The sequence below is a fragment of the Danio rerio genome, chromosome 18 (assembly GCF_049306965.1).
Source record: "Danio rerio strain Tuebingen ecotype United States chromosome 18, GRCz12tu, whole genome shotgun sequence".
In the NCBI taxonomy this organism is placed as follows: Eukaryota; Metazoa; Chordata; class Actinopteri; order Cypriniformes; family Danionidae; genus Danio; species Danio rerio.
The window spans coordinates 17235104-17257504 of record NC_133193.1 but is presented as its reverse complement, the minus strand read 5'-3'; the positions used below and the strand labels follow the sequence as shown (position 1 = coordinate 17257504).

Here is a 22401-nt window from a genome sequence, read left to right as displayed (position 1 = left end):
GTTCTTCTACAGATTTCCTTCATAGAAAGATCAGCCAGAAAAGAGAAATTTATGAATTTGCGCCAAATACTAACATTATTGATCCATAACAAACATATTACCTACAACTGTCAGTGTGTTTGTATGCTTTTTATACAGTTTCTAATCTAATTTGCAGGTCAAGTGCAATTTAAGTATAAATAGCAGAAGTGAATGAACAGATTTTTCCTAAGAGCAAATATAAATCTATTTAATTGGACTACGAAAAGATAACGTTAGACCAGTTTGTGCTGCGTTTCTATAGAGATCCCAGTGTAGCTGCCATTCTATTTTTGCTTGCCAGGTCTCCGCACAGGTGACGTGATCAGTTGTGGAAAATTCTCTTTGAGATTTGATTCCTTTTGTTTTCCAGAAATGTCAGAATAGCATATGGCGGCCCCGCCCTCTTCTAGTAACTCATTTGCATTTAAAGAGAATGAGAAAAAAATCTGTGTTTTTGCTCACAACCAAATAGGAGCAACTTTGACAAGAAATAATTAATGATCTACTGTGTAATGTGAGCTGAAACTTTACTAGCACATTCTGGGGTGACCAGTGACGTTTTTAACATCTTATGTAAAGGTGGACAATATGTCCCCTTTAAAGCTCCAGATATCAGTATCTCAAACCTCTCAAGTAGTGCACGTCTTTCGTCTTGGTTGTTCTGGACTGTTGCTTCCAGCACGGCAATCTCTCCTCTCAGCTCATCCGTCTGTTTCTCCAGCTCACCCACCCGCCTCTGGCTGCTCTGCCACTCTCGCTTCAGCGTGGCCACGTTCTCATTCAGTGCCGTCACCTGCATGGACATCTTCACCTCAGCCTCTTCCCTCTGCCGCACCATCTCCTCTTTAGCCTTCACTTCTGATGCCTGAAGATGGAACAGAAATGTAACTTCTCTGTGGATTTTTTTTGAAAGCAAGTTTGCTAAATAGGTCAGCCAGAGAGGTTACTTGCTAGCTGGTAAATTTTTAATAAAATAAAATTGTTTAACATTGTTTAAAGTATTTTTATTAGGGAGACATTTAAATAAATTATCAAAAATATATATATTTGTTGGCTTTTGGTCAAAATTAGTACAAAATGCTAGCTTGGCTCACTTACATCAGCAGGGGATTCTACAGTGGAATAAATAAACAAATAAAAATAAATAAATAAATAAATAATGTGAAACTTAAGAAAGCAACATATAATCAATGAAAATAAATAATATTTTAATAAATATTAAATATAAAAAAAACAATAGCTTAGTTTTAGTCTATAATAGAACCAGTCATTATTATTATTTTTATTATTATTATTATTATATAACACTATATTTGGTTATTTGTAGTAACCTTGTGATAGCATTTGTAGATATTCATTATTATATTAAATATATAAAGAAATGTTTCTAATATTGTTATTTAATATTTTAAATAAATATCAATATCATTGATTATGACAAATAATAACATTGTATTAGTAGTAAATAAATAGTATGCTATAAAGTAAAAACTATTTTATTAATATTATTGTAATAAAATATTGAAAATAAATCAATAAATGTATTAATATTAAATACAAAAAGTCTGCAGGCAAGTAAATGTTATTTTTATGCTAATCACTAATATTTTATAATATTAGCAATAGTATTAATAAGAGTTACTATTAAATGAATGCAATACATAAATACAAAACAAGTATTACCTAGCAGTACTATATTTTCTCACTAGTAGTAGTAACATCATAGTACCAACAAATGAAGACAAAATAACAACTAAAATAAAGAAATAACATCAATAATTTAAAAAAAAGCAAGCTAGATAGCTAATATGACCAGTACCAGCTGCTGCTTTATTTTGTTGGTCTCAGCCTTGAGCTGCTGCTCATTCTGTTTGATGGAGTCTCTGGTCTTCTGATGCTCTCTCTGTTCTTTCTCCACAGATGCTTGAGCCGCCTCTACCTTCCCCTGCATCTCCACCTTTTGCTGGATCAACAACTGCTTTGCTGCCTGCAAGTCCTTCAGCTCCTGCCAGACACAGAAAGAATTTGCTGTTACAACCAGTGGGATCTGAACTGTTCATGTATGGGTCAAAAGCCCAGAGCACCAAACTATACCATATGAAGTTATAAACAGTCATAATCAAAGAACATTAATAAAATTTGTGAATTCAATACTGGTAATTTACAGAAATTCTAATAAAATGTGCATTATTTGTCAGAGTTATTGTACAGGATTTAAATTGGAGATATTTTATTTTAGGAATTTCTCAGTTTTTTTTTTTCATTCTGCTTGTGACAATTGAGTACAATTGTTGAAATAAAACAGTAATAGTAAGTTGCTATGATTATTTTATGACTACATAAACAATAATTTTATTTTATGACAGCCATAATAATAATAATAATATAAAAAAATAATAATAAAAATAATAATAATAATACATTTTATTTATTTCTAGCAACTCAAGGACACCGCACAATCAACAAGAGCAATAAAACAACATGAGAAATAATAAAATATAGACAGCAATAGTGCAGATAAAATTAAGTATTAAAAGCCATCCTAAATAAGTGGGTTTTGAGTCTAGATATGAATAGTGTGAGGGGGTCAATGTTCAAAATCACCCAATGTCAATGAGTCAATATCACCCTGCAGCCCAAGACCAATTACTCACTGAAACTAAGCAGGGCTGAGCTTGGTCAGTACCTGGACAAGACACCACATGGGAAAACTAGGTTGCTGTTGGAAGTTGTGTTAGAGAGGCCAGAAAGGAGCGCTCAACCTTTGGTCTGTGTGAGTCCATATGCCCCTGTAAAAGTGAAGGGGACACTACACTGTCAGTGGGCGCCGTCTTTCGGATGAGACGTTGAACCGAGGTCTTGACTTTCTGTTGTCATTAAAAATCCCATGGCACTTCTCGTAAAGAGTAGGAGTTTAACCCCGGTGTTCTGGCCAAAGTCCCTCTATCTGCCCTTACTATTAGGGCTCTCCAATCCACCTATAGCTGGTGTTTGGTGAGTGCACTGGCACCATTGTTCTGTAGCTGCCATCGCATCATCCAAGTGGATGCTGCAAACTGGTGGTGGTGTGGGGAGACTCCACTAATGACTGTGAAGATTTTTGGGTGTATGACCACACACAATAAATGCGCTATATAAATACACATTACATGATTGTTAATGTGAATTTCAATGTGTTTTGGGGTCTAACCTTCTCATTCTTCTCAGCCAGTGTTTTGAGATCAGCAGACAGTTTGTTTTTGTCCTTTTCCAGGGCGCTTTGACTCTCTCTCAGCTCCTCGCATTGAGCTTTCTCCTTCTTCAGCTGCTCCTCTGTTTGTCCCTTCAAAAGACACAAAGACCCAGTCAGATCATAAAATAGCACACGATTTGTCTGTGCTAATCTGCAAATATAATTTATGACTGACAAATATTTCTGTAACCTTCAGAATCTGTGATTCAAAGTCTTGCTTGAGGGCACAAGTGTGATTTCTCAGGCTTGTTCTGTTACCTGTTGTTTCTGGAGCTTCTGCAGAGTCTCCACTTGCTGTTTGATCTTCTCGTCTCTCTTGCTCAGGTCTATCTCCATCGCTGTGTGGCCCGTCTTCAGCTCCTGGATTTGGGTTTCGTAAGCACTGAGCTGGTTCCTGTTGGTCACCAGCTCCTCCTGAGCAAGAACCAACTTCTCCTCGCACACCTGCATGGCCAATAGGAGGTTATTATTAGGTAGTGATGGTTATGATTTATTACCATAGTTTGTTTTGCATGAATCAGACCTTAAGGTCCTGGCGTACAGCAGAGAGCTCAGACTCTTTGCCATAGTAATCAGACTGAAGGGCGGTGAGACTCTCTTTGGTGCCGTCACTGGTTTTCTGCAGCTCTGCACAGCGATTCTTCTCTGAGCTCAGATCTTTAGACAGTGCTGTGATTTGCTCCTTTTGCTTGGCTTCCTCTTCAGTCTGAAACACAATTCCAGTTTATTCAAGGACGAAGTTTATGTCACCTTCATTTCTATCACGAAATCAACAGAAAATTAGTAAAAGTTCAGACACTGTGTTACACTTATGGCCTTTTGCACTGAGTAGTATGGTTTAATAGAGTAACAATGAAAAGGGCTGGACATTTTTACTCTATATTAATTTAACTGCCAATCACACAGGAGAAAAGCGGAACAACAGGAATCTTCAATTGTATTGATGTTAGAGATTAACTGCATTTTTTTCGGCCTCTGAAATGAGGTTATGCTATTTAATGGACCCTATATTTTTTGAGGCTTCAGTCATTGTTGGGATACTCATTTAAAGCTGGAAGCAATAAAAAATTATATCAAAATATATATTGTTATCATTTAAGGTGGAAAAGAATTATCGAGATTGCATTTTTGCCATATCACCCAGCCCTAAGTACGATGCTCATTTATATACGGTTCCACTCTAAAAGGTTCCTAAGAGTACCGAAAGGATGGAGGTAGTCTCACTGCTGAATGCTACTGGTGTACAAATAAACGTCACTTGCGCATGCAACAAGACAAACATAGGAAATGGCATTTTAAAATACACAGCTGAAACAAAACACCAAAATAATACAATAGTGGCACACAACAATGAACCCTGCTCAAACAAAGCTTGTCTCTTCTTCTGATGAACAACCACATACCAAAAAGCAAGAACATAATCTGCTGTGTGACTTCTATTGTTGTTTTATGGTATCTTTCACAAGTCACATCTAAACATGTGAGCTTTCATTTAATTTGTGTCTACGTTTATATATTGTGCCAAAAGATGATGATATGTCAGATATGTCAGCCTGGAGGGCAGGCATCCTGCATATTTTAGTTCAAACCCCTAAACTAACTAATCAAGCTTTTTCTAGGTATACTAGAAACCCCCAGGCAGGTGTGTTGAAAGAAATTTATTATGCAGGATAACCACTCGTTTAGGTTTCTCAATTCTGCAAAACACAAAAGATATTTTGCCATTCTTTTACCAAAAGCAACAGATTTCACAAACTCCAACATTTATGTTTTATGATTCACGATCTGGACAAAAATACAATGAAAGTCAATTGGATCCAAAACTATATGGTTACCACCACTCTTCAAAATATCTATGTTTCACTGTATTGACAAAAAATATATATACAATAGAATTCAATGGAAACCCAAACTCTAAATATAAAGAAAATAAAACAAATAGAAAATGGATCTCAATAGAAATTGGAACTGATTACCAACATTCTGTAAAATATATTCTAAATTTTTTTAAAATGTAAAGTGGGTAAACACTAGACATGCCCACACTACGTCTATTCGAATTGCAAAAATTGTTTTCAATAGAGGTACACACACACTGACACCACAATTAAGCACCTTTCACATTACTTAACAAGGTATCCGCTTGTTAAGTGGTGACGTGTTGGTGGCGTCAACACCAATACTGTTTCCGGGTCCAAGCCGCCACTTATTTGAGTTGAGATATTATTTATTTATGATCACTTTTTACTCATTTCACACATTAAAATTAATTTTATATATAGTCATAGTGTACTCAACAATCTCTGGGCTTGCTGCATAACAAAATTTTAACAATTTATTAAAAAAATGAATCACTTTCTGCCCATCGGATATTAGGCATGGACATATATATATATTGCGATTATGATTTTCGCTTTGTAAACCTTTATAATTACCATTTCATGAGTCTCCCCATAAAGTTAAATAGAGTGCTTGGACCTGGAAGCCGCTTCGCGTGATGTCACACTTAACAAGCGGATAGAAAACATTGTAAATATGGGTATACTGTGACGCGTATGGTGTACAGCCCGCTTTGGGAACCAAAAATATTTGGTACGCAGCAAATTTATCCAAAGAACAGTCTATTTGAGTACCTGTTTCTGAGCATTTCATACTACATCAGTTAATAAGAGAAACATACATGCCTTTTTAGCAAGGGAAGCCTGCAGCTCAGACACCTGTGTCTTCAGTTTCTTCACTTCCTGACTGAAGGAGCCTTGCCTGGTCTTCAGCTCTGCCTGCAGCTGCTGTTCACTCTTTTCTTTCTCCTTCAGTGTATCCTGACACTGCTTCAGCTGAGCGTTCAGTGCAGTCAGCTGAGATTGAAGACTCTTTTCTGCCTAAAAGATTCAACATTATTGCAAAATATATCACGATTCGTCTAAAATGGGGTATATAAGCGATGCTATAAGCGATACATAAGCGATGCTTTTTTTGATCAATCTTACCTCTATCGATTTCTCCAGCAGACCTTTGACATTGCTGAGCTCTTTAGAAGTGGCCTCTGAGTTCTTCTGAAGCTCTTGTTGTACTTTTTGAAAAACCTTTTCCTGAAAAAAAAAAAAAAAAAAAAAAAAAAAGACTGTGATTTAAAACTTTTTGTGCAACATTTGCTTTAAAAGTGTGCTTGTACTGCATCACTGCATTTAGGGGAGAGAGAGTTTTAAATGTATTGCTATATCAGCTTTTCTGGCTATTTTATGGCAAAACCATTTTATAAATATTACTTTTCTATAATAATAAAAAAAAACTTTAACAATAAAAATACATTAACAGCAATAAATCTAAAACATGTTAAGTTTTAAATAAGTTTTTGATTGACTTTTAAATGAAATTGCACTATTATTGAAGGATTCACAGTTAAAAATATTTCCTTTAAAGTCTCTCCAGATAACAATTGTCTGATAACATTAAAAATAGGGCAGTCCAAAAAAACAGGTTTATTACTGCATTAATATTTGTTTTGTAATGCAATGACTTTCATTTATTTGCATACAAAGATTTTTTTGAGGCAAACCCCTGTTAAGCGACCAACCTTCTCCTCCAAAGTGGCCTTGCTGCCCTTCTTCTCCTTGTCTAATTGAGTCTGGCTCTCCTTCAGGGCTTTAGAAGCTTTACTCAGAGCCTCTTTCACTGTCGCCACTTCTTTTACCAGCGTTTCTTTCTCCCCCTGAGTTTTCTGGAGATCTGAACTCAGACCCTGCACCTTCTTGTCCAACTCTGCCTGCTGCTTCTGACCCTCCTGAGACAGTTTATCCAGGTTGGCCTGCAGGGCTCCACGCTCCTGCTCTGCTTTCTCCAGCTTTTGTCTTGTTTCGGTGAGAGCTGAGCTTTTCTTCTTTAGCTCCTCTTGCTGGGTGGAAGCTCTAAAGAATCAAAGAGGACATCAAACATCATCCCTGTGCTCACTAATGCAGAATTTGATACACAGTAAAAATGTTTTTTCCCCATTACAACCTTATAACATCTGATGAGCAACTTCTAATAAACAAGAAGTTTTTTTTAGAATATATTATACAAATTACATTATAAGCATGTCATTTGGTAAAAATGTAACCTGCTTAATGAAAAAAAACTGACAAATGCATTGAAATGGTAAATTACAAATGAAAACATCATATATAAAAAACAAGTTGATATAGATATTTCTCCAGTAGTTTTTTTAGGTAACAGTTGGAAGAAAGAGAATTTAACTATAACGATTAACTATATAATAAATATTAACTATAATATTTTAAGTTATGACTGCTTCAGATCTGTAAAACCTTGATATTTAATGTCTGACAAAACAAGAAACTATCAATATTACTTTGAAAGAGTAAATTAATTTTGTTTACTTGAATACAACAAAAAATCTGATTTCATGCTGGAAGAGTTCATCTAAACATGTCAAAACTTTTTAATGGTTAAATCTGAGAAGAAGAAAACAATTTTTTAAAAGTATTTTGATGGTTGTTAACACTAATTTTTAACAACTAGGGTATGTTGCTCTTTGCATACCTTGACCTCAAAACAGCTTATCAGTTGCATAGGATTAGTTTTAAGGATATGTTTATGCAAACTAATCATTACTGTAAATGTTATCTCTTCAGATAGGATAAGTGATATAATAAAGCTGAATATGTCTGCTGTATGAAAATTAACAGTTTACAAAACATATTGCTAAACAAGGTTAATTATACAAGAAACCTGATACACATATTTGGTATTACTAGTAACAGAAACTGAATATTAAATATATAGATATTAAATCACATTAAAATATGCTGAGCTATACTGTATAAAATATGTAGCATTTGATCAACTTTCTACATCTTTGCCGAAAAAACAGTTAATTTCTTCAGTATTGTTATTGATGTATTTGTTAAGCTTTTTATGCATTTATCTTTTCTATGTTTAGGTGTTTACAATTAAGTGTTTTGTCTGTCAAGGAAGGCATAGGAAGGGTAGTTAAAAAATAATGTTTACATGGATATTGAATTCATCCTCAATATTGTTAATGTAAAAAATAATAAATATATTGATAAAAAAATATTATTGTCTTTAAAAATAAACAAAGGCAACACTTAAAGGCAACATAAAATAAAACAGTTAGGCTAATGTACTCCAAAATATGTCTATGTAGCAAAGAAAACTACAAACAATTCAGTTTTAAACCCTTCACATTTTCTCATTTTAACACGTACCCTTGTTTCTCGGAATCTAAAAGTCGGTTCAACTCTTTGGTCTTCATCTCCAGCTCACTGATCTGCTTCTTAAGAGAAGACTGCTCTTTCTGAGCCTGTTCTCTTCCGGAGCGGAGCTCAGTCAACTCAACCTCGGCTTTCTACATCAGACACAAAGAAAAGTCACCAGATTTTAGAAATTCCATTATGATAACAACACATATTAATAATACAGTAGTATGAGGTTTTCAAAAATGTCTCAATCATTTTTTAAATCATCACTTAAAACTTACTTTTTTTTAGTAGCTTTTAAGTAGATTTTTTTAATGTGATTTAAGTCTTTTATGCATGTGTCTTTGTATGTATCAAGTTCTATACTTGCTATATTTGCCAAGCACTTTGAGATGCTATAAAGGAGCTATTAAAAATAAAGTTTGTTATTATTATGTGAAATTTAAAATCTTTTAAAAACTTTTCCCAAGTGATGTTTAACGTAGAGAGGATTTTGTCAGCACATTTTTCATTATAATGGTTTTAATAACTAATTTCTAATAATTAATTTATTTTGTCTTTGCCACGATGAAAGTACAAAATTATTTACTAGATATTTTTCAAGATGCTAGGAGTTAAGATTCTAGGAGTTAAAATGCTTCAGCTTAAAGTGCAATTTAAAGAATTAACTAGGTTATTACTAGACCAATTAGGTTAATTAGGCAAGTTATTGGATAACAGTGGTTTGTTCTGTAGCCAATCGAAGAAAAAATGAGGGTAAAATATTGACTATAAAAATACTTTTAAAAATTTAAAACTGCTTTTATTTTAGCTAAACTATAAGAAATAAAACTTTTTTTCAGAAGAAAATATATTATAGCAAATACTGTGAAAATGTCTTGCTCTATAAAACACCCCTAGGTGAATATTTAAAAAAAATAACAACAGAAATTTCACACAATTTATATAATTTGTCAATATAGTCACTTGATTATTGATGTTCAATATAAACAACAAGACTGACATAATTTTTTAATTGATGTCCCTGTGATTAAGTAGAAATGCACTGCAGTCTAATAATATTGACCATAAAACTGTTTTTAAAATAAAAAAATGGCTTTTATTTCAGCCAAAAGAACAAAAAATTAGAATGTATTATAATAAGAAAAAATATTACAGGAAATACTCCTTGCTTTTTTAAACATCATAGGGGAAATATTTTTAACTGTACATTTTGTCAATATAGTCATTCGATTGCTGACGTTCAAAATAAACAACAAGCCTGACACATTTTCTTAATGTTGTCCCCGGTGATGAAGTAGAAATACAGTGCAGTGCTGCTGACCTTGGTCTGGGTCTGGAGCGTCTCTATCCTCTGTTCTGCAGTCATCAGTTTGTCTCTGCTGTCCTTCAGGCCGTTCTCCAGCTGAGAGCACTGCTCCTGCTTCTCCGTCAGCCTGCGGGCCTGCTCCTCCAGCTGAGCCTGCACTTTACTGAGCTCCTGCACAAGCACACACAAACAAACAACATCTTCTATGAGTTAAACAACAAAACATGACTATTAGAAATAAACTGGGACCGAAAGATACATACTTGCTGCTTATCCTGCAATGCATTCTGAGCAGTCTCTAGGTGGCTCTCCAAGTCAGCTCTCTGGGCATTTTTTGCTGCTTCAGCAGACAACAGCATCTCAGTCTTGGCTTTCAACTAAGAATAAAAGAGTATAACATTTGTTTTTTATTAATTAACGAAATAAAAAAACACTAGGCTGGAATAAATAAACTTTTTTAACATTTTAATGTAAAAATGTAGAGAAAGATTAAAAAATCTGGTTAATTAATGGGTAATAATGGTTAATTAATCGGGTTAATAAAACTGAAAAAGCTATATTAGTATCGTTTATGTACTGTTATAGCTAGTGCTAATATTTTATGCGTAATATTAATACGTTTATATTTACAAATATGTGTGTCCACGTGTATACATATTTTTATACATGTGGGTCTGTTTTATACACATATACACAGCTTGTGTGTGTGCATCTATACATACAGTTGAAGTCAAAATTATTAGCCCCCCTTTAATTTTTCTTTTTTTCTTTCTTTTTTTTTTATATTTCCTAATTATGTTTAATAAAGTAAGGACATTTTCATAGTATGTCTAATAATATTTTTTTCTTCTGGAGAAAGTCTTATTTGTTTTATTTTGACTAAAATAGAAGCAGTTTTGAATTTTTTAGAAAACATTCTAAGGTCAAAATTATTATCCCCTTTAAGCTAATTTTATTTCGATAGTCTACAGAACAAACCATTGTTATACGATAACTTGCTTATTTACCCTAACCTGCCTAGTTAACCTGATTTACCTAGTTAAGCCTTTAAATGTCACTTTAAGCTGTATAAAAGTGTCTAAAAATTGTCTGGTAAAATATTATTTACTGTCATCATGGCAAAGATAAAATAAATCAGTTATTAAAAATGAGTTATTAAAACTATTATGTTTAGAAATGTGTTGAAAAAAATCTGCTCTTCGTTAAACAGAAATTGGGGGAAAAAATAAACAGGGGGCTAATAATTATGACTTCAACTGTATATATACATTCTGTGTTTATATGTATTCTTTTATAAACATTTTAGTTGGCTTGTAATAAGCAAATTGGCTAGTAATAATTCAATTAACAATACCAACAGTGAAGTAAAAGATATAATTTTCTCATGGGCATAAAAAATGTATTGAAATAATCATCAATCACTTTGCACAAATACCTGAGTGTCTAGCTGAGCGATCTTCTCTCTGCTCTCTGTGAGCTGTGTGTTGAGTTCAGTGACGGTGGTCTCCAGACCCTGACAGCGGTCTTGAGCTGAACGCAGGTGTGTCTTCTGCTCCTGCACCTGTTCATGAAGGTTGTCCTGAGCCTGCTTGTGGCTCTCCGACTGGTTCTTAAGCTTGTCTGTAAGCTGCGTGATCTGAATGAACACACTAGAGTCAACATTTTTTCTGTTCAAAGACTAGATCAAACATGTAGTACAGCCTTGTCCAGTACCTGTTCTTGTAGCGAGTGATTTTTCTCTTGTAATTGGTTCAGCAAAGCAGCTTCTCCTTCTCCAGCCTGAATCTTGGCACACAGATCCTCTCTCTCGGTCTCCAGCTGGCTCACACTTTCCTTACTCTTCTGGAGCAGAGCTTCAAGATTCTGGATCTTCTGGTCTTTGTCGCCGATCTGACGCAACACCTGCTCCAGGTCATTCTGCATGAGAAGGTCATAAAAATGTTGTTGTTGTTTTTTATATGTGAATTGTATAAAGATATCTTGTAAAGAAAATTAGCATATTTCTGACTAATCATGTGAAACTCAAGACTGCAAAAAATGACAATTACAATTATTTAGTATATATGTACACACAGTTTATACAGTTATAGACTAAATTATTAGCCCTCCTGTGACATTTGAACTGATTTTCAAGCATACTTACATAATACATTTTTAACTGCCATGACGACAGTACATAATAGGTTGCTAGTTATTTTGCAAGATAGCTTTGTTCAGCTTTAGATTTAGGTTAACTAGACAAGTCATTGGACAACACTGGTATGTTCAGTAGCCAATCAAAAATCAGTATACTTTTTAGAATAGCTAATGATATGGACCTTAGTTTTTACAGCTTTACAAATATGTTTATTCCTGCCAAACTAAAAGAAATAAGACCTTCTCCAGAAGAAAAACAGAATAGCAAATAAAGTGAAAAATATTTTAAATAGAATTTAAATTTCACACTCTTCAGGTTTACATTTGGAAATCTTTGTGCAATTATATTGGTTAAATGTGTTCATTAGTTTCCATACCAATATATATAGTTTTACAGATGTTGTGTCCTTGTGTTCATGAACTAAAAAATAAACATATAAATAACTTTTAAAATGGAGTGAAAACCCAGAGAGGATCCCTTGCTCACAGGGAACCCAACAATTGACAGAAATCAGTCATATCGACAGAGAACTTCAATCCATAAAACTATATGATTATTTTCTTAATTTAATATATTGAGGTACTAATAATTAACTGTGTTTAAGCGTAATTACTGTGTTAAGTGTAATTACTGTATAATTCATTTACTGTATCTCTATTATTTACTGCAAAGTGTGTTTATGTAAATTTACACAGACAAACAAAAGAATAATTGCAAAAAAAAACTCCTTTCTTTTCTTTTCAAAAACCACCATGTACCTTGCATTTATATTTACAACTCCATAAACATAAACCCTAACAAACACAATGCTTGTCTAAACATATTTTGGAACAAACAATGCTATTTCTAGAAAATATCATAAATGCAACGGTCAAAATGCCAGTGTTCTGTTTACCTGTGCTTCTCTAAGTTTGCCATTAGTGCTCTGTTGAAGTGTTTGTAGTTCTTGATGCTGCTGTTTGGATTTGTCCAGCTGATGCTGCAGGTCAGTGGACTTGGTGGAGCTCTCCTTCAACTATACACACACACACATAATCACAGATATATAAAATCTCAGAGAAAACAGAAGTCCATGCAGTGAGTTAACAAGATAAACAAGCCCACCACACTAATAACTAGCCTGTCTGACTTACCCAAGTATAACATACATTATTCATAAAGCTGCTGGCTAGACTAATAATTACTGTCAACATGCACCACTAAATTGATGTGATTGGAGACCTCAAGTGCGGTAAAATGTTTACTCGTCAGCCATATCACGTTTTTACCTCTTCCTCTAAGCGGGAGAGTTTGAGCTGGAGATCTGCTGCCTGCTGTTCTCTGTCTTTGAGCTTCTCTCCAGACAGCTGTCTCTGCTCTTTCAGACGACCCTGCAGCTCCCCCACCTGACGCTCCGCTTCCAGCAGCTTCGCATGCAGCTGAGAAAAACACCAGAGACTGATTATAAACATGTAGCTTCTTAACAAATCAGCTTAATGTACTCTGCTGCTGTACAAATGTAAATGCCTAATGGATGAATGGGTCAGATTCTGGGTGAATAGACTGATTCAGGTTTTATTTATGAGCAGAAATTATTGGATATTTTTTACTATATACGCAATTTAAATGTATTTTTTATGTAGTATTGTTTTTATTTTAGAATCTATTTTAAATGTTATTTCTGTTTTATGAATGTTGGGGTCAGAAAGTTAATTCTAAAATATTATACAAGTTATTATTCTGTATTGTTTGCTGGGTTTTGTAATATAATTAAAATCAATAAAAAAAAAAACAGAATTATGCATAATTACATGTAACTGACACTTAACCTAACCAACACCCTTTACCCAACTATATAGAAAGTACAAGAAATCAATTAATATTACTCTGTAGTCAAATAAATAGTTACACTGTAACCTTGTCCCCTCCTTGAAATAAAGCACATTTAAAAGGCTGAACTAAAGCTGAACTTAAAGATGAGAGGGTTTCATTCTGAATTAAACAATATATAAGTTTGATTCTGAAATAAAAGAGATCTTATTTTAAACTAAACAATGGATGGGTTTGATTTGAAAAAAAAAAAGATAGATGGATCTGATTCTGTACTAAAACATGGACGGGTCTGATTCTGAACTTAATACGGAAGGTCCTGATTCTGATCAAGTAGAAAGAATCTGATTCTCAAAAGAAAGGGTGGATTCAAGTCTGTTTAGAAGGACATATTTGATTCTGATTCTAACAGGATTCATTTAATCCCGATTGAAATTTGATTCTGAAATAAACACTAAATGGATTTGACTCTGATTCAAACTGGAATTTGATTCTTTTTCTGAACTAAATATAAATGCATTTAATTCTGATTCTACAGAGATGGATTTGATAATGATTGGATGAACGACTGAAAGATAAAGATTGGATCCAATTTTAATTTAAAAGATGGATTTGATTCTAAATTGATGTATTTGTTTCTAAACTTAAAGAAACAAGTTGTTTACTTATCCTGCCACTTGTTTCTTTCTTCTGTTGAACAAAAAGATTTACTAAAGAACGTTGGGAAAAACAGCCATTTTCTACCATAGTTTATTTTTAGCTCATTCCTAATAAGAATGTCATTGGCTTCTTTTTTCCAACCACTTGAATATGAGTAAATGATGAAGAAATGTTAAGTTTTTTAGTTAACTATACCTTTAAAGACCCTTTCAATTAAATTCAAAGAATTGATGAATTAGTTTCTAAACAAAAGGATGGATGGATCTAATTCAGTACTAAAGAATGGATGGATTCTGAACTAAAGTATAGATAGATCTGATTTCGACATAATAAATTAGATTCTAAACTAAAAGGACAGATTAATCTGATTCTGAAGAAAAGGGTTGAATCATCTTTTATTAGCATCTCTTACTGACCTGGCTGATCTCACTCTGTTGCTGCAGGCCCTGGTTTTCTTTATCCTCCCTCTGCTGTTGAAGTTGTTTCCGCTCTGCCTTCAGCTCCTGCTGGTTCTTCTCCAGCTCGCCCAGCTCTCGTCTGAGTCGTGCAGCCTCTTCCCCACGTTCAGTTAATTCAGCCTGTGCTCGACTGAGAGCTGCTTCTCCTGAAGACACCCGTGCTCGACTCTCCTGGAGCTCCAGCTCTTTCTGATGCAGATTAGCCTGAAGACTCTTCTTAGAGGCCTGTTCGTGACCCAGACGCTCCTCCAGTTCCTGATTCTCCTTCTCTTTACGAGATAATTTCTCTGACAAAGCCTGAGGAGTGGCAGAGTGATTACATTCATTGCTATTCAGTTTTTTTTAATATGACCAATTCATTTATACAAACTTTTGTTTCATGGCAACAGTAAGAATGCAATACAACAAGCTTTTTCATCAGACCACCGGCCGCCAGCACAGAATACCAAAACATGAGCATTTTATAACAGTGTTTTTGAATGCTGACAAAATGTTTGGGAATTCTGGGATAGCTCAAACACCTCTTTTATGAGAGCAGAGCTGAGCAGTTGTATTCTGACCTTTACTTGTGACAGCTTTAAAAAGGGCAAGCAGAAAAAGGGCATCGTGACGTCCAGAATGGTGGCATGAGGATGATAAAAATGTCTTGTTTAGCTTATATGTGTTTTTATTGAGAATAGCTATGTTCTCTTCCTACAAATATTATTTTCTTCCAACTTTTTTATAAGATAGAGGCCTGCTATTTGTTTGGTTTCTGAAAGGCATATATGTTTTTTAAAGGTTCATCCAAACCTGTGTGTCTTCTTTTAAATGACCTTTGTAATTTTCGTACAGAGATTTTCCTACTTAAGGTATAAGTCACCTTCAAGGGCAGCACAAATGTCTCAATTATTTTAAATAAATGTAAATATATATATATAAATATGGGTGAAATAATGTCAGTGCAACCAATATATTCATATAAAATTTAAAGAGCATACTTATGACCTGAATAATTAATATTAAAATGAAAATGCTGTATTTTAAAAGATTAAATATTTTTATTACAATGGGTATTGGTTTGAATGAAAATGTTAAATTAAAACTTTAAAATGTATAATATAATTATTATAGTATTTAGGGGCTTTACTCTGATTTTAAAAAATCACACATTAATTTTTCTCAAGTATATCAGAATTTAAGTTACTGCTGAAAATTCAGTTTTGCATCCACATCAACAGATTTCATTTTAGAATTTAAAATAGCACAATTTAAATCTGTAATATATATTAAAATAATCTACAAATTTTAATAAATATTTTTTAATTAATTATGAAATAATTTCTATTTTTAAACAAAATAACTACAGCATTTGTGAGCATAGGAGACCCACTATTTTTATATCAGAGTTTAATTCAGCTTCAAATTGCAAGCATCTTTTTTTTTTTGATCATGCTGGATGAAAAAAAAAAAGAATAATTTTCCTCTCTGATGAAAAAAAAGGACTTTCATTAAGATAATTCACTGTTCATTTCACCAATGCATAAGCTAGTTTTAACAAAATAAGTCTTAATATGATGTCTAATTAATATAAGTCTATTTTAATTTGTCTATTCAAGCTATGCTTCCCTTTACATTTTACATGTAAGTTTACTCCTCTCATTCCTGCATATTCCCTTTGAACTTTTTGAATTATTGTTTAAATTTATCCCTTAGGACTCTTTACAAGGATGGTTCTAATAACAACCCCTTAAATTGCTCCTATTTCACTTCCCACCGGTACCACCGTCCACATTTTTTAGAAGTCAGCGCGCCTGTAGACTCTGATCTCTTAATCCTGTCCTGACAATTTAAACAATGGATGAGAGAGTTGTGGGTCATTACCTGTGGCAATATATCCTTCTGATAGTCAAAACAGGCACGAGACAAATCTCCCCCCTGCTGCTGTAATTGCACAGCATCTGTGATGTAAATGTCAACACTCGGTTTAACGACCAATCAAAACACATGGCCTGCTGACAGGTCAGTGGGACAACTTTGGACCGAACACACAAGACTGCTTACTGTTAAGTGTGTTATGCCATTTCCTGAAAGCCAGCTGGAAGCGTTTGTAAATGGCAGTACAGTAAACTTATATTTGGATGCAGGCGCAAATGCTGGCAGGTCTTAACATAGTTCTGTGAAGCCGTTAAAGTAGGCCATTAAAATCTACAGCTGGATTTGCAGTAAACATACAGCACATGCTTTGTTGCTAAGGGTGGTCCAGTAATTCTAGGCTACTGATGTCAATTCCCACAAATGACTGATCAGTGTTTAAATTCAAAACCAATTAATCGAAAAACAGAGATATTGCTATTTTAGTGGTTCAATGTTTCCGCAATGACAGGATGTGCAAATGACGCTCAAATAGCAAATATAAACGTCAAAGGAAAATTATTTTTCACAATTATTTTACTGTAAATTGTTTTTGTTTGTTACAGAATATAGGCATGCCAGCTTCAATAGCTATTTTAAAGCCAGATTATATAGATCAGAAGTTTTTACAATTTATTTTTGCAAAAACTGTACTTGGTGTAACTATAAAAAAATGAACTATATAGAAAAAGAATGAGAAAAGAAAGGATCTTCTCCTAGCATTAAAAACTTGTTTGTCACCCAGGGGTCTGCTTCGTAAACCAAGCTTACAGAAAAAGCCAGGATTATTTTGGTAAGTCAGGTTTATTAAAAGCGGAATTTTGTTTCATAAATCAAATTTACATTAGTTCAAACTCAGTTAGTCTGGCAACTTATGCTGGAAAACTAGCCTGGTCTGGGTCAAGTTAACTCTAAGTCTTAAGTTCAAGCCTAATCGAGGTAATGTTAACATTCACCTGCCAAAATTTGATGCCATTTTAATTCACTTAACCTCTTAATAATGATTAAAACTTTATAGTCAGTTAATAGTATGTGTATACACACACCAAACATCTTTAATACATATAATGCATTTCAATTCAAATAAGTTATCGCAAACAAAAAAATACAAACTACAAGATTTTTATATATTTTCTATGTTTCTATAGATTTTTTTCTTCCGTTTATGAAAATTTTATTTAATATTTCCCTCCAACATATTAATTTGGATGTAATAATTTTTAACTGTGATCTTTATTTATTTATTTATTTCTTATTATTATTTTTTTGTTAGATCAGTTCCAAATTTTAGGGTACTGAATAATCTAACGTATATGCACAAAGATATTATTGTTAAGCATCCTCTAGAAAATATTAATTTAAATAAACCTGTGAGGGGTGTACTTAGCCATATACATATATATAAATGACCAACATTTTATAAAGAAAATAATATAAAGAAAGCACTGACTGAAATAAAAAGTAGGCTTTTTCTTGCAAGCAACAATTGGCAGCAAGAGCGCATTCTCTCTTTCTCTTATGCGTGCGCAAGAACAATTTCACTGCATTGTGACAAATATTTAATTTAACATTATTCATTCGTTCATTCATTTTCTATTCAGCTTAGTCTCTTTATTAATGATGGGTCGCCACAGCGGAATGAACCGCCAACTTTTCCAGTTTTTACGTGTATGCAGATCCCACTCTCTTTGCCATTTGTTATTATTAATATTAGGCCTGCACGATATTGGAAAAATATAACATTGCTATGTTTTGTTATTCTGCAATATATATTGCAATATGATGAACACAATTTCACCAGATGACTTGAATATCTCTATTTGGAAAGAATTTACCATTTTAAACTGATTTGGATGATTCTGTTGGGAAGTGCATCTGCATAAAATCTAAAAATCAATCTACAAGCATTAATAAAAACAATAAAGAAAATGTTACAATTGAAACAAAGTTTTGATCGTTTTCTATGTCTAACAGTATTCAGATACAGTCATTGAACAATAAAAATACAAATAATTCAATGCCATTATTCATTTTTAAAGTTACTCATGGTACAATTTCTTATGCCTGAATACTTTTAAAATCATCAGGCCTCAAAAGCATATGCAAATGCCCAATTATAATGCAACCTCAACACTGCAGATCCTGCGATGCGACTATTGTGAATGATCATATTACGATATTGATGCTGAAATGATATATTGTGCAGCCCTAATTAATATAGGAACAAATGATTAGTTTTGAGTCCAAAAGGGTTATTTTACACTAAATAAAAGACTAGAATGGAAAAAGAATCAATAATTGATTGTTTAAAACAGCCAATTCATGATTCAACATAATGACTAATATACAATGTGTCAAAAGCCTCAGAAAATATCTTTTCATAATTTTTGAGTTCACTCAAAAATTAACATTCTGTCATCATTTACTTGCCCATAAAGAGTTACAAGTAATCATTACTAATAAATATAAGAGTTTTAAATAAACTTGTGTGCTCGCTTCATTTTTCTTTTGGATGTGTTGTAAATGTTAATTGTATGTGCTTCAAAACTATGCATGTTAATGACATTAAGTTATTTAAATGAGTTGAGTTGTAATGCTAAGGTGTATGGATTATAACGGTTACCAACAATTAATCAACAGTAGATTAATCACTGATATCTCAACTGAGTGTTACCTGGGATTGCTGCTGGAGGTTGTTCAAGCTGCTCTGTAATTGGTGGATCTGTTGTGTGTAAACCGCTGCTTCTTGAGGACCCTTCTCCAGTTCAGCCTTTAATTGAGCAATCGTTTTCTGCAAACAAACACACAAATGTGAGAACGGTGCAGGGAACAGGTTACGTAATTAGGTTGAAAAAAACAAAATAAAGACAGTAATGGACAGAAGTGCAGTCTGTTAAATTATAACAAAGCAATACACATTTAAAGGAGCACCACCTTTTTTGAAAAAGTCTCCTAGAGTTAAACAGTTGACTTGAATATTTTTTAATCCGTTTAGCCGATTTCTTGTTCTGGCAGGTCACTTTTAGCTTAGCTTAGCATAACGAATTCAATCAGATTTGACTTTTAGCATTTAGTTAAAAACATTTAAAAGATTTTTGACAATTTTCCTATTTAAATATTGAGTATGGGGCGACACGGTGACTCAGTGGTTAGCACTTTCACCTCAGCAAGAAGGTCGCTGGTTCGAGTCCCGAATGGGTCATTTGGCATTTCTGTGTGGAGTTTGCATGTTCTCCCCATGTTGGCGTGGATTTCCCCACCTTTCCAAAGACATGCGGTATCGGTGAATGGAAGGGCATTCGCTGTGTAAAACATATACTGGATAAGTTGCCGGTTCATTCCGCTGTGGCGACCCCTGATGAATAAAGGGACTAAACCGAAGGTAAATGAATGAATGTAGATCGAGTATTGTGTAGTTACATTGTGATAGAGGGTGCCGGAGTCTTTTTTGAATTTTTAGAATGAAATGCTAATGATCTATGCTGTTTCAATTCATTATGTTAAGCTAAGCTAAAAGTGACTCCACCAGAACAAGAAATTGGCTGAATGGATTCAAAAATGGTTCAAGTCAACAGTTTAACTCCAGGAGACTTGTAAAATGAGGCTTTTCTTTTTAAAACAGGTGGAGTGTTCCTTTAAATCACAGGTGTCAAACTCAGTTCCAAAAGGGCCGCAGCTCTGCACAGTTTAGTTCCAACCCTAATTAAACACACCTGATCAAACTAATTGAGTCCTTCAGGCTTGTTTGAAACCTACAGGTAAGTGTGTTGGAGCAGGGTTGGAACTAAACTGTGCAGGGCTTCGGCCTGTTTGACATCCCTGCTTTAAATGATACATTTTATAGTAATGTTCAAAAGGTTTAATTTTATCTCCAAGATTAATTTCAGCTTTGACTAAGTAGGTATGCAGTAAATTAAAAGTAATATTTCAAATAAGCTTCTGTTGTCAATTCCCATAAACAATAGTAAGTTGCAAAACTGATTATAATAAGAAAATGTTAAAATTATTGGATTACAATATTTATTTGGATTAAAATTATTGGAATTTAAATGGCTGCTGATAATTCAGCTTTGATGATAATTTTAACAATATTTAAGAATTTTTATAAAATACATGCCCTTGGCCAACATAACAGTCCAAATATTTATGAATCAAATGTTAAATTAGCATCATATTGCAAACTACATTCTTTGTTAAAACTGTTGGTAAAAATAAATCAATAAAATACTAACTGATAAACAAAAAACTACTTTAAATGTTACTGATGTTCACGCTCTAGAGCCCTATATGGTCACTCCGAAGCTATGAAAATCTGCAGAGTGCTTTTTTTACATGCACATGACCTAGGACTTGTCCTTGCCCTAAAGCCTGGTAGTTGACTGTAGTTCTTTCCCTCAAAGTGTCATGTTTACTTCCGTCAATGTTAATCTGCCATCTACTGCATCTTCTTGCACATGGTGAAAAAAAAAAAAACACCTTACGAAAAATAATAAGTTCCATTTCTAATGTCCCGTTTTTTGTTTTTTTTTACTTTTATGAGGTACTTAAAACATAATTAAATAACATTGCATTATTGTGGAGAATATAAGTACAATTAGAAAGCTGATAACATAAACAACATAAAAGCACACAGACGTCAAGAAGGGCTATTTATCTGTACACCTCAGAAAAACATTTAACATTTTTTAAATGGTGGTCATTTTTAAATTCAAATCTATTTAATTCATCTTTACGAAAACAATTTAATTCATCCTTTAGTTCTATAGTGCTTTTTTCACAACATAACAGTGTTTTTGATCAAATAATAAGACGTTATGTAGCTTTTCTAAAAACCTTTTATAAAAAGTATTGGGGGTTGGGGGAATTTGAAATTAAATCATTCATTTTACTTATGTTATGCAAGTGAGTGATTCAGGCAAGGAACAAATTATACCTATTAGTTATGAGACTGGAGCTTATTGCTTTCCTAGACAGCTCTCCAGGGCCTAAATCAGAGACACTTAAAACTAATGGATAAAATCAAATGTAAAGAAAGACTCTAAACATTTCCTTAAACCGTCACTAGATGGCAGCCTTTGAATTCTGTACACCATCCTATGTCGAAGCAGAACATCTATGCTTAGTTACACTGAAGTGACCTGTTTGTGATCTATGAACCACAGCCATTCCAATTTTGTGGGCCCTTATATAACGAGAAGCAATTTTTTAGGTCAGAAGTGCAGGAGATTACAGGCATGTTTACAGGAAACACTCAGAGTTGGAAGGCCTGCCAGGGGTTAATGGTTAACCTCGGGAATCTGTTCAGTGTGACCCTCAAACGTTGAACAAATATGCTCAAACACTGCATTATAACTTGAACCTTCAGTATGAAAATTGCTTGTGAGTTTTCATTCGTTTTCCTTGCAGACTGAGTAATTTACCAAAGCAGTAATCTGCAATCAGTCTTAATCTCGGTTCGACTTGAAGAGACGTCACTGGTGCACCCATTCAAAGGTCAGCCGCTTGCTTCTGTCTCCAAATGACCTCTCATTAGCTTTGCCTTCGTGAGTTATTGATTCTGGCATGAGCCTCCATATTTTCCGGCTTTAATCGATACATACAATTTCCAAATAAACAGCTCAGAGATCAACCATTTATAAAGCAAAGCGTCACGGTAACTGTCAATT

General features: G+C 33.7%; 1 protein-coding gene across 3 annotated transcripts in view; it reads right to left on the bottom strand.

The window, feature by feature from the left end:
- The window catches only part of eea1 (early endosome antigen 1), a 44656-nt gene that overhangs the window by 7589 nt on the left and 14666 nt on the right, over window positions 1–22401 (bottom strand). For all 3 annotated transcript variants that reach the window (XR_012394001.1, XR_012394000.1, XM_003200437.7), the window contains exons 10-26: window positions 19410–19526; window positions 14801–15139; window positions 13184–13333; window positions 12811–12930; window positions 11492–11695; window positions 11214–11414; window positions 10042–10155; window positions 9794–9949; window positions 8479–8618; window positions 6828–7158; window positions 6241–6342; window positions 5938–6132; window positions 3777–3959; window positions 3512–3697; window positions 3212–3343; window positions 1841–2026; window positions 648–886 (exon numbers count right to left, since the gene is read on the bottom strand). Coding sequence is in view for 1 of the 3 variants with exons in the window: in XM_003200437.7 (XP_003200485.1) it covers window positions 648–886; window positions 1841–2026; window positions 3212–3343; window positions 3512–3697; window positions 3777–3959; window positions 5938–6132; window positions 6241–6342; window positions 6828–7158; window positions 8479–8618; window positions 9794–9949; window positions 10042–10155; window positions 11214–11414; window positions 11492–11695; window positions 12811–12930; window positions 13184–13333; window positions 14801–15139; window positions 19410–19526 (3095 nt within the window). In the remaining 2 variants the exon portion in view is untranslated. The remainder of the gene's footprint in view (window positions 1–647; window positions 887–1840; window positions 2027–3211; window positions 3344–3511; window positions 3698–3776; window positions 3960–5937; window positions 6133–6240; window positions 6343–6827; window positions 7159–8478; window positions 8619–9793; window positions 9950–10041; window positions 10156–11213; window positions 11415–11491; window positions 11696–12810; window positions 12931–13183; window positions 13334–14800; window positions 15140–19409; window positions 19527–22401) is intronic.